The sequence below is a fragment of the Procambarus clarkii genome, chromosome 9 (genome assembly GCF_040958095.1).
Source record: "Procambarus clarkii isolate CNS0578487 chromosome 9, FALCON_Pclarkii_2.0, whole genome shotgun sequence".
Lineage (NCBI taxonomy): Eukaryota > Metazoa > Arthropoda > Malacostraca > Decapoda > Cambaridae > Procambarus > Procambarus clarkii.
Genome location: NC_091158.1, coordinates 3,407,088 through 3,420,086, shown reverse-complemented (window position 1 = coordinate 3,420,086; position 12,999 = coordinate 3,407,088). Strand labels below are relative to the sequence as shown.

General features: G+C 45.4%; 1 protein-coding gene across 1 annotated transcript in view; it reads right to left on the bottom strand.

Annotated features, from left to right (window-relative positions):
* LOC123766071 (proteoglycan-like sulfated glycoprotein papilin) overlaps nucleotides 1–12,999 on the bottom strand; it is a gene marked incomplete at its 5' end in the record, with an annotated part of 493,143 nt that overhangs the window by 375,759 nt on the left and 104,385 nt on the right. Inside the window, 2 exon segments of the mRNA XM_069321077.1 lie at nucleotides 7,457–7,630; nucleotides 11,020–11,199. Of these exon segments, the coding sequence (XP_069177178.1) occupies nucleotides 7,457–7,630; nucleotides 11,020–11,199 (354 nt within the window).

Below are 12,999 nucleotides of genomic sequence, written 5' to 3'. Positions count from 1 at the left end.
GTGGAGCCCCTATGGCTCCATGGAGCTTCATACCCAGAGAGAAGGAGAAGAAAGCGCTGACCCGGGAGGCGGCCGCCACAAACTCCGCAACGCAAAGCCAAGACAACAGGCTTCGCGTTGCAACCCAAGGCAACAAGAACGCACAGGAGCAGACGCGCATAAAGAATGGGCGGCCAAGAACCTGTGCGACCCCTCAAATCCCTGCGCCCAAAATGAGCCCTAAACGTCACCAACACAGCAGCAAAAGCTGCAAACGTCCGAACTGCATGGGCACAAAGATAGGCCGCAGGCTGGAAGACATAAAAACTCTGCGGATGACCTGGGAGACCCGAGCCCGGAAACAGGGAACGAGGGGAACTGGATCAACCCAAAGCGTATCCCCAGACACGATACTCAGGTAACGGCAAAAAAACACAACCGGACAACACAGAATGCACCCCCGGCTGAGCCAATCAAGCATCAATAACCCAAGAACCCCTCTGGAAAGCAGCCGTCTTGACCGTCGCAGAAGGACGGAGAAAGGCTGCAAACGTACAAACCTACCACCAGTAGCAAAGAGCAGAAACCTGAACCGAAGGGGCTACCACAAACTGAGGAGAAGGTAAGAGGGCACCCTGATCAAGGACCAGGACAGCTCAGGCGACGCATGAGCAGGCCGGAGGTGAAACAAAACACGAGAAAGCATACAAAACGGGGCAGATGTGACGTCCACCAGGAACGCAAGCCGGAGCGGCTCTGCCAGCGCCACACAAAACGAGGCGACAGTAAGAAACATCAAAAACTGTAGTCCTCAAAACCCAAGAAAGGACAAAACAACCCGATGCGAAAGAGAAGACAACCTATGAAGAGCAAGAAAAAGTGCATGGAAACACCAGGAACGTCATACTGTCACTGAGACGAAGCTCGCAGGTGGGACACCATCAACAAAGCCACCTGATCACCACAGAGATGGTGATGCCCGCGTGAAAATACCAGAGGCGAAGAGCCGAGGAGAAGGCTGAACCAGTCACGTACAGGACCGGTCCGACCTGCTGAAAGTGGCAGAACCGCGGGAAAATGCCCCGGGTTCGGACACCTATCGAGCAGCATCTGAAAATCAAGCTGGGCCGGCCACCAAGGGACCATAAGGACTCTTCTCATGGGAATGGGCTCCAACCGAGCCAGAACCCGAAGTAACAGCTGATCCGGGAGAAGAGTAACAGGTACCCCCACCTTGACCACTCCTGCTGAAAGGAATCCACCGTGAACGTCTCGCAGGCGGGTAAGGGCGCCACTTAGAATGGGCGACGAGTAGACCACGCCGACTCGAAGACATCCATGGCCAGGAGTTCATACATCGGCAGAGCCAACGAAACGAGTCGGCGACGACTGGCCAATCCGCGAACAGAGGAATGAACCGAGACAGCTGTCCGCCAGGATGCAGGACACACCCCGGACATGAACCTCACGGTTAGCCAAACCCCGAGAATCCAGCAAACGAGACACTCTAAAGGACCAACCCCAAAGGTCAAACACCTAAGAGAAACCCTGTGGTTCCGGCAAAGAACCGCCAGAGAACAGTCCGAATGGAGCTAAATGATAGAGCACCGAGTGACCCAAACCCTTCGAAGTGCAAAACCGGACAGCCACGAACTCCCGAACCGTGCTGTTAGCCTGACGGACGGACAGACTCTACTATCCCCGGCCGACCTGGTGAGCACTGGTCACAAAGCCCCAGCGAGAGATGACCCGTCCGTGAACACATAGAGCGAAGGTTCGAGGAGGTGCCAAGGCACGGAACCCCGAAAACCCCAAAGAGGAAGCTGGTGACGCAGCACCAACACAAGATCCCCGGAGGAACAAACCCAACGATTGCAAGAGAGGCGGAATGGGAGTCTCCGAAGGAACCAAACAGACGCCGAAGCCAAACCCAACCATGCGGGCAGACCAGCACTTCGAAGTTCAGACTCCCGCACAACTGCTCGAGCAACCGCCGAGCAACGCGGGACCCCCTCATGAACAGCCGAAGGTGGGACCACAGCCACAGCAGCACTTCTGGAGGAAAAGACAAGGAGCGGCACAAGAGCCCTAAACAAGACCCAGCCAGGTCCGAACCCGGGACGGAAACAGATGGAACAGCTTCCAGATCACCAGGAAACCAAACCTGATGATCTGGAAAAAACCATACCCCTGGCGAGCAGACAAGCGGACCGACTGGGAGCCCACACCAGCCAGTCATCGAGGTAGGCCAGACAACGAATCCCAAGCACACTCAGACAGGGCACCAAGATCCAGTAAAGATGCGTAAATACACCAAGTGCCAATTACAAAATAGGGAAGGCAACAAAAGCGGCAAGCCTGAAGCCTCACCGCCAACTTTGCCAGTCCCGGAAAACTGGAGAGGAACGTGCCAAGAATTGACCTGGAGGTCCAGGACCACCATCCAGGCAACCGGCCCCAACAGAAGCCGGGCAGGAGACAACAGTCCTCCGATGAAGCCATAGAATAAAGGGGGCAGACTGAAGAAATCCTGAACCGCAGATTCGACAGGCCCACGTCTGCATAGAGCAGACGGGAACCCCAGAAGGATGGGGCAGATCGACCACGTCCAACGCACCCACTATGATGACATGACGAAGCGCATGGGAAGAAGCCCACCCCGCCAGCCCTGAACCCCCCAAAGGGGGAGAAGCTGTCCTCCGCCGCCACCAGAGGCTGGAAGACAACCAAAAGTGCCCACTAACTGCAGGACCATGCGAGAGTCAGCAGAGCAAGCTGCTCCCCCAGTGCCCCGTCAACAGAAAAGGGAACAGAGCCCCTTCCGAATACATACACACACAATATACAGTATATATTATGTATATGCACAGGGTATGTTTCACACATGTGCACACACACAGTGTACACATGTACATGCACATGCGTACACACACACATTACAGTCAGTGTTTCAAAGCGTTATATGACAAAGAGTGCTGGGAAGACGGGACACCACGAGCGTAGCTCTCATCCTGTAACTACACTTAGGTAATTACACTTAGGTAATTACATACACGTGAAAAGAAAATTACAAGCCGCCGACCAGTGGGCAGAGAGCACCACGCCAGCCAGGCAAAAAAAGCACAAAACTGCATCAAAAGGCCCACCTCGACAACAAAACCTCAAAGTCCCAGCACGACCACAACATGTGCCAAGACCCAAAAAGATCAGTCTGCAAGCCAGGAAGACCCCGGAACCCCAGAAGGCAGAACTGGGTCACACACGAGGAAACAAAGCCTCCTGAACCCACAAAGGGGGCCCAAGAGGAAGAAACCTCCGAAATGAAACCAAAGAACCCAAAGGAACCCGGAATCGAACCAGGGGAAGCCCAAACCACAACATTTGCCGGCGAAGATACACCACAGAAAGGCAAAGCACAGCCCCCAGACAGAACCCCCCAGGGAAACGGTCAAAACAGACCGAAAACCAAGGGACAAGGTGTGGGAGCAAGCATAACAGACAGGGACACTTAGCCCAAACCCAAGGGCCCAGACCCAAAACAGACAAAAACAGAAAACTCGGTGTAAAATCAACACTCAAACATTCCCAGAGGAACAAAAGACGGGCGGAAAACACCAGAAAAGCAAATAAATGACAGCAGGAGAATAAAACCCCTGAAAGGGGTGAAAAAACTCACCCAGGACACTCACTCGCACACCCAGGTGCATATAAACAAATCGCAACGCTGCCCTGGTGGCCACGCCGAGAAACTGGTAGAAGAAAATGCCCCCCAGAACAGAGGGCTGTGACCGACGCAAAAGATACGAAAACACGCCAGCAAAAGTGGGAAGCAAGCAGACTGGATGGGCGAAAAACTCCGCCCAGAAGCAGAAAACCAAGGCAGGGGCAAACTGCCCCAGAACTGCTAGAAGGCATCCCCCACAGCCCTGGGAACCTGCAACAGAGGCCCCAGGGCAGAGCCGTCCTCCAAGCCCTCTGCCCTTAAAGAAAAGTTAGAGTCCATGGGAAAGGCAGCAAGAAAGGGCCACTGATAAGACCCAGAAGCGTTGGCAGGAAGAACAGGCTCGAAAACTTCCGTCCCCAACCCGAACGGGGCAGCCCTCTGAAACTGCCCGAGCCTCGGCCCTATCTAAACCCCACCCCAACCCTGAAACCCGCAAACGGTCCGGAGCTTGGAACAGGGAGGGAAAGGGGCGAACAGCACCTAACCAAACGGGGCGGCCCCGGGGCATCTGAGTGGGAACCAACCTAGCGTGTCGCAGCAACCTAACCTAGCTTGCAACACAGATTGCCGCCTGTACTCTAAACAGTAATAAAATCAGGAGAGTACTGGAGAACAAGCAGAAAATCTCTCTCGCAAGACTCCAGGTCAGTTTTCTGGTCTTTTCAAGGTGTCAGTGACCCAACAGGCAACATGACAGAGGTAAAAGTGGCGACTGTCACCCGGAGACAAGGGCACAGCAACCAACAATCCCGTACAAGACGGGTAGGAACCCGGAAGACACATTCAATCGTCCACCGAGCCCCGACAGGGGTTTCCAGGGCCTGTAGGGGTAACAACTACGGGAAACCTGGGCAAGGTGTTGCTAACCGGTTAAAGACCCAAAAATAACAAGGGGACAACACTGAAAACTCCTGCGACGTGTTCAATCACAGGGGCCTAGCAGAGGGCCACCAAACACTACCAGTGGAACTATAGCCACACTAGGCAGACCCCCACCAAGCAAATGAAAATGAAAACGAAAGAAAAACCCCGCAAAAGTACACTGTCTCCAGAGGCAACAGAAACCGGTCTCCGCTTAGGTGGCAAGTCACACAACACCTTGACGCCCTAACCAGCACAATACCAGTCCCTTCCCAGGGCCAAACAAGGGCCCCAAGCCCCAGCTGGCCCCAAAGGCGAGGCAAATGCCGAGCAGCAAGAACCTCTACAGGAATGGTTCCCGAACGCCCCAGGGAAGATAACCCTGTCACACAGGGGCAGTATTCACAGGGCGCTTAGGGAAGGAAGCCCCTAAGCGCATGCAGCCCCGGCACTGATGAGGTACTCCTGGCCACCGCACAACACAACACTTGGCAGTGAACGCCACACAAGGCAAACACCACTTAGGAAACTGAGGCCAGAGAAGCGTCTATCCCGGTTGACATTAGCTTACGAACTGATGCTAGGTAGCCGGCGCGGTAGGTCCGGGGCTCCCCCCTCTCCCTCTCGGGGCGGGGAGGGCTGCGCGGATGATCGGCGCGGCAGTAAAGTGTGATGTTTGCTTGTTTACTTGGGATTGTAGGGCGTTTCTACCTCTCTGTTCGGTTTTTTGTTTTAGTTTCTTATCATGTGGGGTTTGTTTTGTTATGCCTACCTTTCTGGGTGCCTAACCCCGGTCAATGGCAGATAAGGAAAACCCCGAACCACAAGGGGGTTTTCCAGGGCCATTGCTCCCTGAAACCTCTCTGAAGGGGTCAGGTTCTGGCGCTGGTCCCTGGTTGGTCTGTACTCATAGCTAATGTCCCGGTCTAATATATAATTCATTAGCCCAATAAGCTCCAGGGAGCCTCCGGGGCTCACATAGAAAATGGCATTTCATTACATTCAATGTTGGTTTTTTGTTTTCTTAGTAACTTTGATCATTTTTTTTTTTTTTTTGCCAAGACTGTGTCTGGTAGCAGCAGCAATCATTCTGGAGATGTTAAGAGAAAGAAGGTTACCCTAACAATAAAGACAAGTTATGTGTTATACAACTCTGTGAAAGTGGCCGGTTGACTTCAAATGTTGCCAAGGACTTTAATATAGGCAGGGAGGGAGCCGGTCGGCCGAGCGGACAGCACGCTGGACTTGTGATCCTGTGGTCCTGGGTTCGATCCCAGGCGCCGGCGAGAAATAATGGGCAGAGTTTCTTTCACCCTATGCCCCTGTTACCTAGCAGTAAAATAGATACCTGGGTGTTAGTCAGCTGTCACGGGCTGCTTCTTGGGGGTGGAGGCCTGGTCGAGGACCGGGCCGCGGGGACACTAAAATGCCCCGAAATCATCTCAAGATAACCTCAAGATAGGCACTAGTACTGTTTCTGATATAAGGAAACAAAAAGAGCAATATCTGAAATACATTTCAACCAGTGAGAGTGAAGGTGCAAGCAATAGCAAAGGGTACAGTAGAAGAACTTTAAAGCCTTCAAAGCATGAACAGTTGGATGAGGCTGTGTACAAGTGGTTTTCTCAGCACCGCACAGCTGGTGTGACAATTCGCAGTCCAGAAATAAGAAATGCTGCAAGTAGGTTTGCAGCAAGTCTTGAAATTAAGGATATCCAAGCAAGTGATGGGTGGGTTGCAAGGTTCAAAGCGAGGCACAATATTGTGAAGAGGAAAATTGTTTGTGAAAAACTGATTGCAGATACAAGCAGTGTAGAACCATTTAAACATAAATTATGAACATATATTTTGTCAAATACTTCATATTCTTACCAAATTTATAATGCTGATGAAACTGAGTTGTATTGGAGGAGTTTACCTGAAAAAACTCTAGCCATGAGGAGTGAGGGTTGTGTGCCAGGCAGTAAGGTTAACAAGGACAGGCTGTCGGCTATGGTGTATGCCTCACAGGCAAGCCAAGTGCCTTCAACCAGTGAGGCTTCAGCACCTGGCAGTCAAAACTGACCTTGCCTCATGAACTGTACAGTAATTTTAAATGTTAATTTTAGTGTTGTGTTAGAATAGGTTACATAAATTGCCAAAAATTCAAGATGTGTACTGTACCATCAATCAAGAAGACAAACTACAAAAAGGTAAGTTGAGGTTTCTGGTTGCATATTTTATAATTATATGAGGCAATTCAAATTATGTTGTTTGTGGTATAAAAATTTTTGGAAATGTTCACTTTTGGACTTCCGCAGTGAAAAAGTACGTTAATCCGGAAAACGTACTCATCCAGCAAGGGGGTCCTTCCCATATAATCCAGATTAGCGAACTTCTATAGTATTTGAAAAGTTTTATAAATGTGTGGTATACCAGTACCGTATATACTATATATACAATATGTCCTTGTACTGAAGGAAGGATAATGTTTTTCTAATGTTCCTAGATTCATCAGTTACTGACCACCTCCTTATTTAACATTTTAAAAGAATTTTGGGCATCAGTTTGGCTATAAGGAATGCTTGATTACTGCTCCTGAGACTGCAATCATATTTATTGAGAGTAATAAGCTAAGTTGCTGTAATTTATTATTTTTTGTTCACCAAACTAACAGAGAGGCATCTTATTCTCTGTTGATATATACACTTTGAAGATATGTGTAAATTAGTAGCAATACTTCTGAAGAATTTTAAGGTATATATATATCATATTTATTACTAAGAGTATGATTTATGTTAAAACGAAACAGTTTTATTAGGTTTAAACACTGCAATTAAAGAAGCTAACAATTTTATAATTAAATGATACTGTAAACTGTAGTACTGCATCTTCAAAGGTATGGATACTTACTGCACTCCATTCAGATGCATACCATCGGAATTCACATGCTGCAGCATCAGTACAGTTACGGGATACTGGTGGCATACGTGAAGCTGAGCAATATTCATCTTTCACCACTTTGCCCTTTTGGCTCACACATAATGCTGTTCGGGACTCCATCTTCAAACCACAACTGCTGCCACACTGCATACAAATTACAAAGGATCAAAACCAATAATCACTAAAATTCAAATAACAAAATTTCTTAAATTTAGTAACTTACACATTTCACTAATATTGTGTTGCTCAAAGTGTTGCCTAATGAGATACTTACCAGCTCATTAAATAGTTGCTTCAAATTACAAGATAGTTTTCTGAATATTCAGCCCATCCTCCAGTTTGGTAGTACTTATAGTGATGATGAGAACCATAGTATACATACCGACGTTCAATGCAATTAGAAAGTAGAAATCAGACATATTGAATTTGGACAGACTGGAAAAGATTTCCTATTTATGTTGCAATGACAAATTAAACTAACCTAACCTAATCTTCCTAGGCCTAATACATACTATCTGAGACCTAATACAGTACATATGTATTCTATACTAGGCCTAGGAATATTTAAGTTTGTTTTTAGCTTTATTTGTTCAGACTATAGAGTAAGTAGTACAAAATTCTACTATCTAATTGCTTAGAACATCAATGATTATACTATGGTGCACATACTTACAAAAAAATACTATCTAAACAGGAGGATAGGTTGGAATAATACATACATAGTTTAAAAATATGTTGGTTGAACAAGATGAAACATTTTTCTGAGTGGTATATCTAACTTCTCTAGCCAGGGCCATGGATCCACTTACTTCATCCCTGCTCCTATACAAGTAGCAATTCTGGTCAACTTTGAACCCAACTACACAAGTAACTTTTCAAATTATCTTGTCCCTTAGACCAGAGGTGGCGAGATAATTGAGAGCATACCTCTATTCGCCTACCAAGAAAACCACCGTTTATCACTCTGAAAATACATAAATAGTAAACTATCCACTAACTACACTGCATCACCTGGTATTAGCACTTGTTAGTACAACAGGGTCCAAGGAGGTGGCAACCCCTATGATTAAGCCCAGACCACCAAAGTACATTCAGGAAAGTTGGGACCCAAAGAATAGAAACAAGAAGAAAATGATGTATAACTCAGAATGTAGCATTTCATTTCACTGAATGCTCAATTTTTTTCCCCCCCTTTCCCTTCCCTGATCAATTCCAGTAGTTTCCCAAGCCAACTCCCCATGGTGCAAAAACACAGCAACTCACTCAATAATAGTAATTAATAATAATAATAATAATAATAATAATAATAATAATAATAATAATAATTTTTATTTGCAAGAAGGTACAGTGGATTGGTGAGATTACATAAGACTGGTACTTTTACATTCGTGCAAAGTCACTAACTCGCATAGCGTTTTGGGCAGGTCCTTTATCTAACATATCAGTTAAGATGAAAAAGTACATTGTAGCAAGGTTTTATATCAACAAATAACTAAAATGTAAGTTAACAAAGGTGATTACATTGTTAAGGATATGTCTTCAGTACAGTACCAATATTGGAGAAGTGGATATTACAAGATACAGTGTGAGTTTGAAGCATAAGGTAGGAAACTATGAGGATGAAATTTGGTATTTTTTGGTTTTACTTTTGAACAGGGGATGAGTTGGACATATTTTTTAATTTATCAGGGAGTGAGTTTCAAAGACTGGGCTCTTTTTTATTTGCATGGAGTGTTTACACAGATTTAGTCTGACTCTGGAGAATGACTCTCAAATGAACAAGACACACTAAAGGTAGATTCATGCAACAGATAGGATCTGGAGACTAGGCAAACTGCAGAAATCACGCAGATAACAGTTATCTAAGGTAACACATCTGCAGCAAAAGCACTGCAGGTGTGAAAAATATCAGAAAACAAATGTCCAATTCAACCTCTAAAAGTCTTGAATCCAGATTTTCGAGCAGGACATCACTTAGAATGAGGTTCTGAGGATAGCATATTTGCCATAGATCTAAAGAACATGGGTTATTATGTTGCTGGTTGAGTTTGACCACCTGTTGTAGTGTTTTGGAATTAATAAAGAGCAAAGGTGCAATAGGCACAAGAAGCCTGGAGACACCAGTGCAGAGCTGCAAACAGGCACAAGTTATGATAGAGAAATGGGTTAAGAAACCAAATATAATGAAAAGAGTATTATAACCAAATTCAGAGGAACTTGTTCTATGTCAGAAGGAAAGAAGAAGGTGGAAGGCACACAAACCAATATTGGAGATCAAATATTAAGGAATTTGGCTGCTGTAGGAAAGCATGTAGCTAGCTAATCTTATTACCCTTGGCAGAAGCCAACAAAAAATGAACCTTGAGAATATCACCCCCTCTCACAACCGAGGAGAAGACAAAAAATCAAGGATGACAACTAAGGATCAAGCAGATTCTAAGGGAGGTCACACAGGGCACCGAAAAAAAGAATACCCAACTGAGTTTGAGAAACAGCAGAGCAGCAAGGTCAAGCTCAAAACTTTCAAGCTCAAAGACCTAATACTGGACATACATAACCACAGCCACATATGGATAAAGCTTGGCCTATAAACAGAAAGCACTGGAAGGAACACTAGGCAACCTTAATCTTACAGTGGGCGGATTCTGATAAATGCATTACGAGAAGATTGAATTCACCACCAACCTCCCATATATAGTAACTGGATCCGCTTTAGCTGAGCTACTGTGATTTCTAGGTAGACCCTAGGCACACAGTGAGGGTTACCACCTCCTCTGATCCTGTTGTACTAGCTAATGATAAGAGTAGATCGTGGTTATTGTAGTAAAGTGCTGGCCAGTTATGCATTTTCAAAGTAAAAACCGAGTGAAATTTGAAATCACTTGAAATGATCGTCTGAAGAGGGTAGTTACATTGTAACTATCACTTCAAGCAGTGTGCTCTTTAGTGACATAGCAATCAGTTTCTCTCAGTATATAGATTAAGGTACTGTATGCGCTTCACTGTCTCACTGTTCCAAGAAAATATGACAGAGCTATCTTTAAAGTTACTTGTTCCAGTAGGGCTGAAGATAAAGCAGAGTGCAATGCGCTAGCAGTGGCCTGAGTGTACCTACTGCCCTCTCCATGCTCAGATACAAACTGTAATTGTGAGAACCCTTCCTGGGTTCCATAAATAAAATTTCACCAAATTAAACAAATTTGCCTGCTAATACCAAGTTAATATCTTTATCTTGTCAAGTCTATCATGAGCAACAACTCAATCCTGAAAAATAATTAAATGTTAGCAAGTTATTTCCAGTCAATATTCCTCCCTGAGCCTAATAAAAAGAAACATAAACTGACCATAAGTTTAATCTATAATTCAGAGCTAAAATCACAGTCATGAAGGTTGAATATAAAATTTTAATTAAATTCAAATTTTCAAAATCAAACATCACAATTAAATCTAAGGAAACCCATCATCATCAGGACATCCAAATTCATAATACTGTATTATACAATACTTGGGAACGAACTACTGCAAAAGCTTACCCCTGTCCAGTCTGAGACAACCCAGTCAACACCACTGCAAGGAATGCCTTCACAGGACATTTCAGTCTGGGGCTTCTCCTCTGTACAGGCCTCATCATCTAGGACTTCAATTTCACCATTTGTTATCACATGGCACCTTACTTTACGGTACTGTTGACCAACACCGCACAGCTTGTTGCACTAGAGACGAACAAGAAGATTTTGTAAGTATTTGATAATATTTTCTGTAAAGATATAGTGCATACATGCTGTAACATACAGGGTGACAAATAGGAAGGTTTTTCATACTCGCCCAAGCAAAAATAAAAAACCAGCATTAAATGTAATGAAATGCCATTTTCTGGGTGAGTCCCAGAGGCTTCCTGAAGCTTACCAGGAAGTATTAGACCGTGGCATCAGTCAATTTGACTGAAGTTCTATGCCTACCAGAAACCACAAGCCATAACCTGGCCCTCCTCAGAGAGACACGAGGAGCAATGGTCTATAGAAACCTCCATATAGTTGGAAGCATTCCATATCTGCCATCGACCAAGTTAGTCGCCCAGAAAGGTAGGCGTCACAAAAATATCACCTGGTTAAAAATTGCTACCGAAAACCAAACTATCAAGAAGAACTCCCAATCCGAAAACAAGCAAACAAGCTTGATGTCACAACCGCCGCCACACCACTTGACAAACGAGAGGGCCTCATAATGGTCATGAGAGATATTATTGCACAAGCAGATAAAGATAAATCACGACTGTTGATACTGGGTGACTTCAACTTTAAAGCAATAGACTGGGAGGCCTATGAAGCAAGAACGGAGGACTTTTGGACATGCAGATTTGTGAACCTCATTCTGGAGACATTCTTGTATCAACACATAAAGCAGGCCACAAGAATGAGGGAAGGAGATGTACCATCAGTACTGGATCTAGTATTCACCAGGAAAGAAGAAGAGATATTTGACATCCAGTACCTTCCTCCCTTGGGAAAGAGTGATCACGTCCTGTTAGACATTGATTATGCTTTAAGATATCATCTAGAAGAAAATGGGGACATTGAAACAGTTGATAAACTCGATTTAAGGAGAGGACACTATGGGGAACTTCAAAATTTTTTAATGAGTGTAATTGGACAGAATTGTTGCTAGGCAGGGAAGTAAATGAAATGTATGCCAAATTTTTAAAAATATAGGGGAGCCGGTCGGCCGAGCGGACAGCACGCTGGACTTGTGATCCTGTGGTTCCGGGTTCGATCCCGGGCGCCGGCTAGAAACAATGGGCAAAAGTTTCTTTCACCCTATGCCCCCTGTTACCTAGCAGTAAAATAGGTACCTGGGTGTTAGTCAGCTGTCACGGGCTGCTTCCTGGGGGTGGAGGCCTGGTCGAGGACCGGGCCGCGGGGACACTAAAGCCTCGAAATCATCTCAAGATAACCTCAAGATAACCTCAAGATATACGAGGAAGGCACACAAACATTCATACCAAAACAGAGGTGCAGGGCCAGAAAACAGGATTGGTTCGACAGAAATTGTGAGAGGGCAAGAGACCAAAAGACACAAAAATGGAATCAGTATAGGAAGAGGCCAAACCCCCAAACATACCAGCGATACAAAGATGCGAGAAACAACTATACGGCAGTAAGGAGAGAGGCAGAAAGAAATTTTGAAAAAGGGGATAGCGGATAAATGTAAAACAGAACCGGGCCTATTCTACAAATTCATAAACAACAAATTGCAGGTAAAGGATAATATCCAGAGGTTGAAAATGGGAAACAGATTCACGGAAAATGAAAAGGAAATGTGTGAAACATTAAATGAAAAGTTCCAAAGTGTGTTTGTACAAAATGAAATCTTCAGAGAACCAGACACAATGGGAATTCCAGAGCACAACATAGAGCGGATAGAGGGGTCTAGAGATGAAGTGGAAAATATGCTCAAGGAGCTCAGTAAGAACAAAGCAGCTGGCCCAGATGGAGTTTCACCATGGGTTCTGAGAG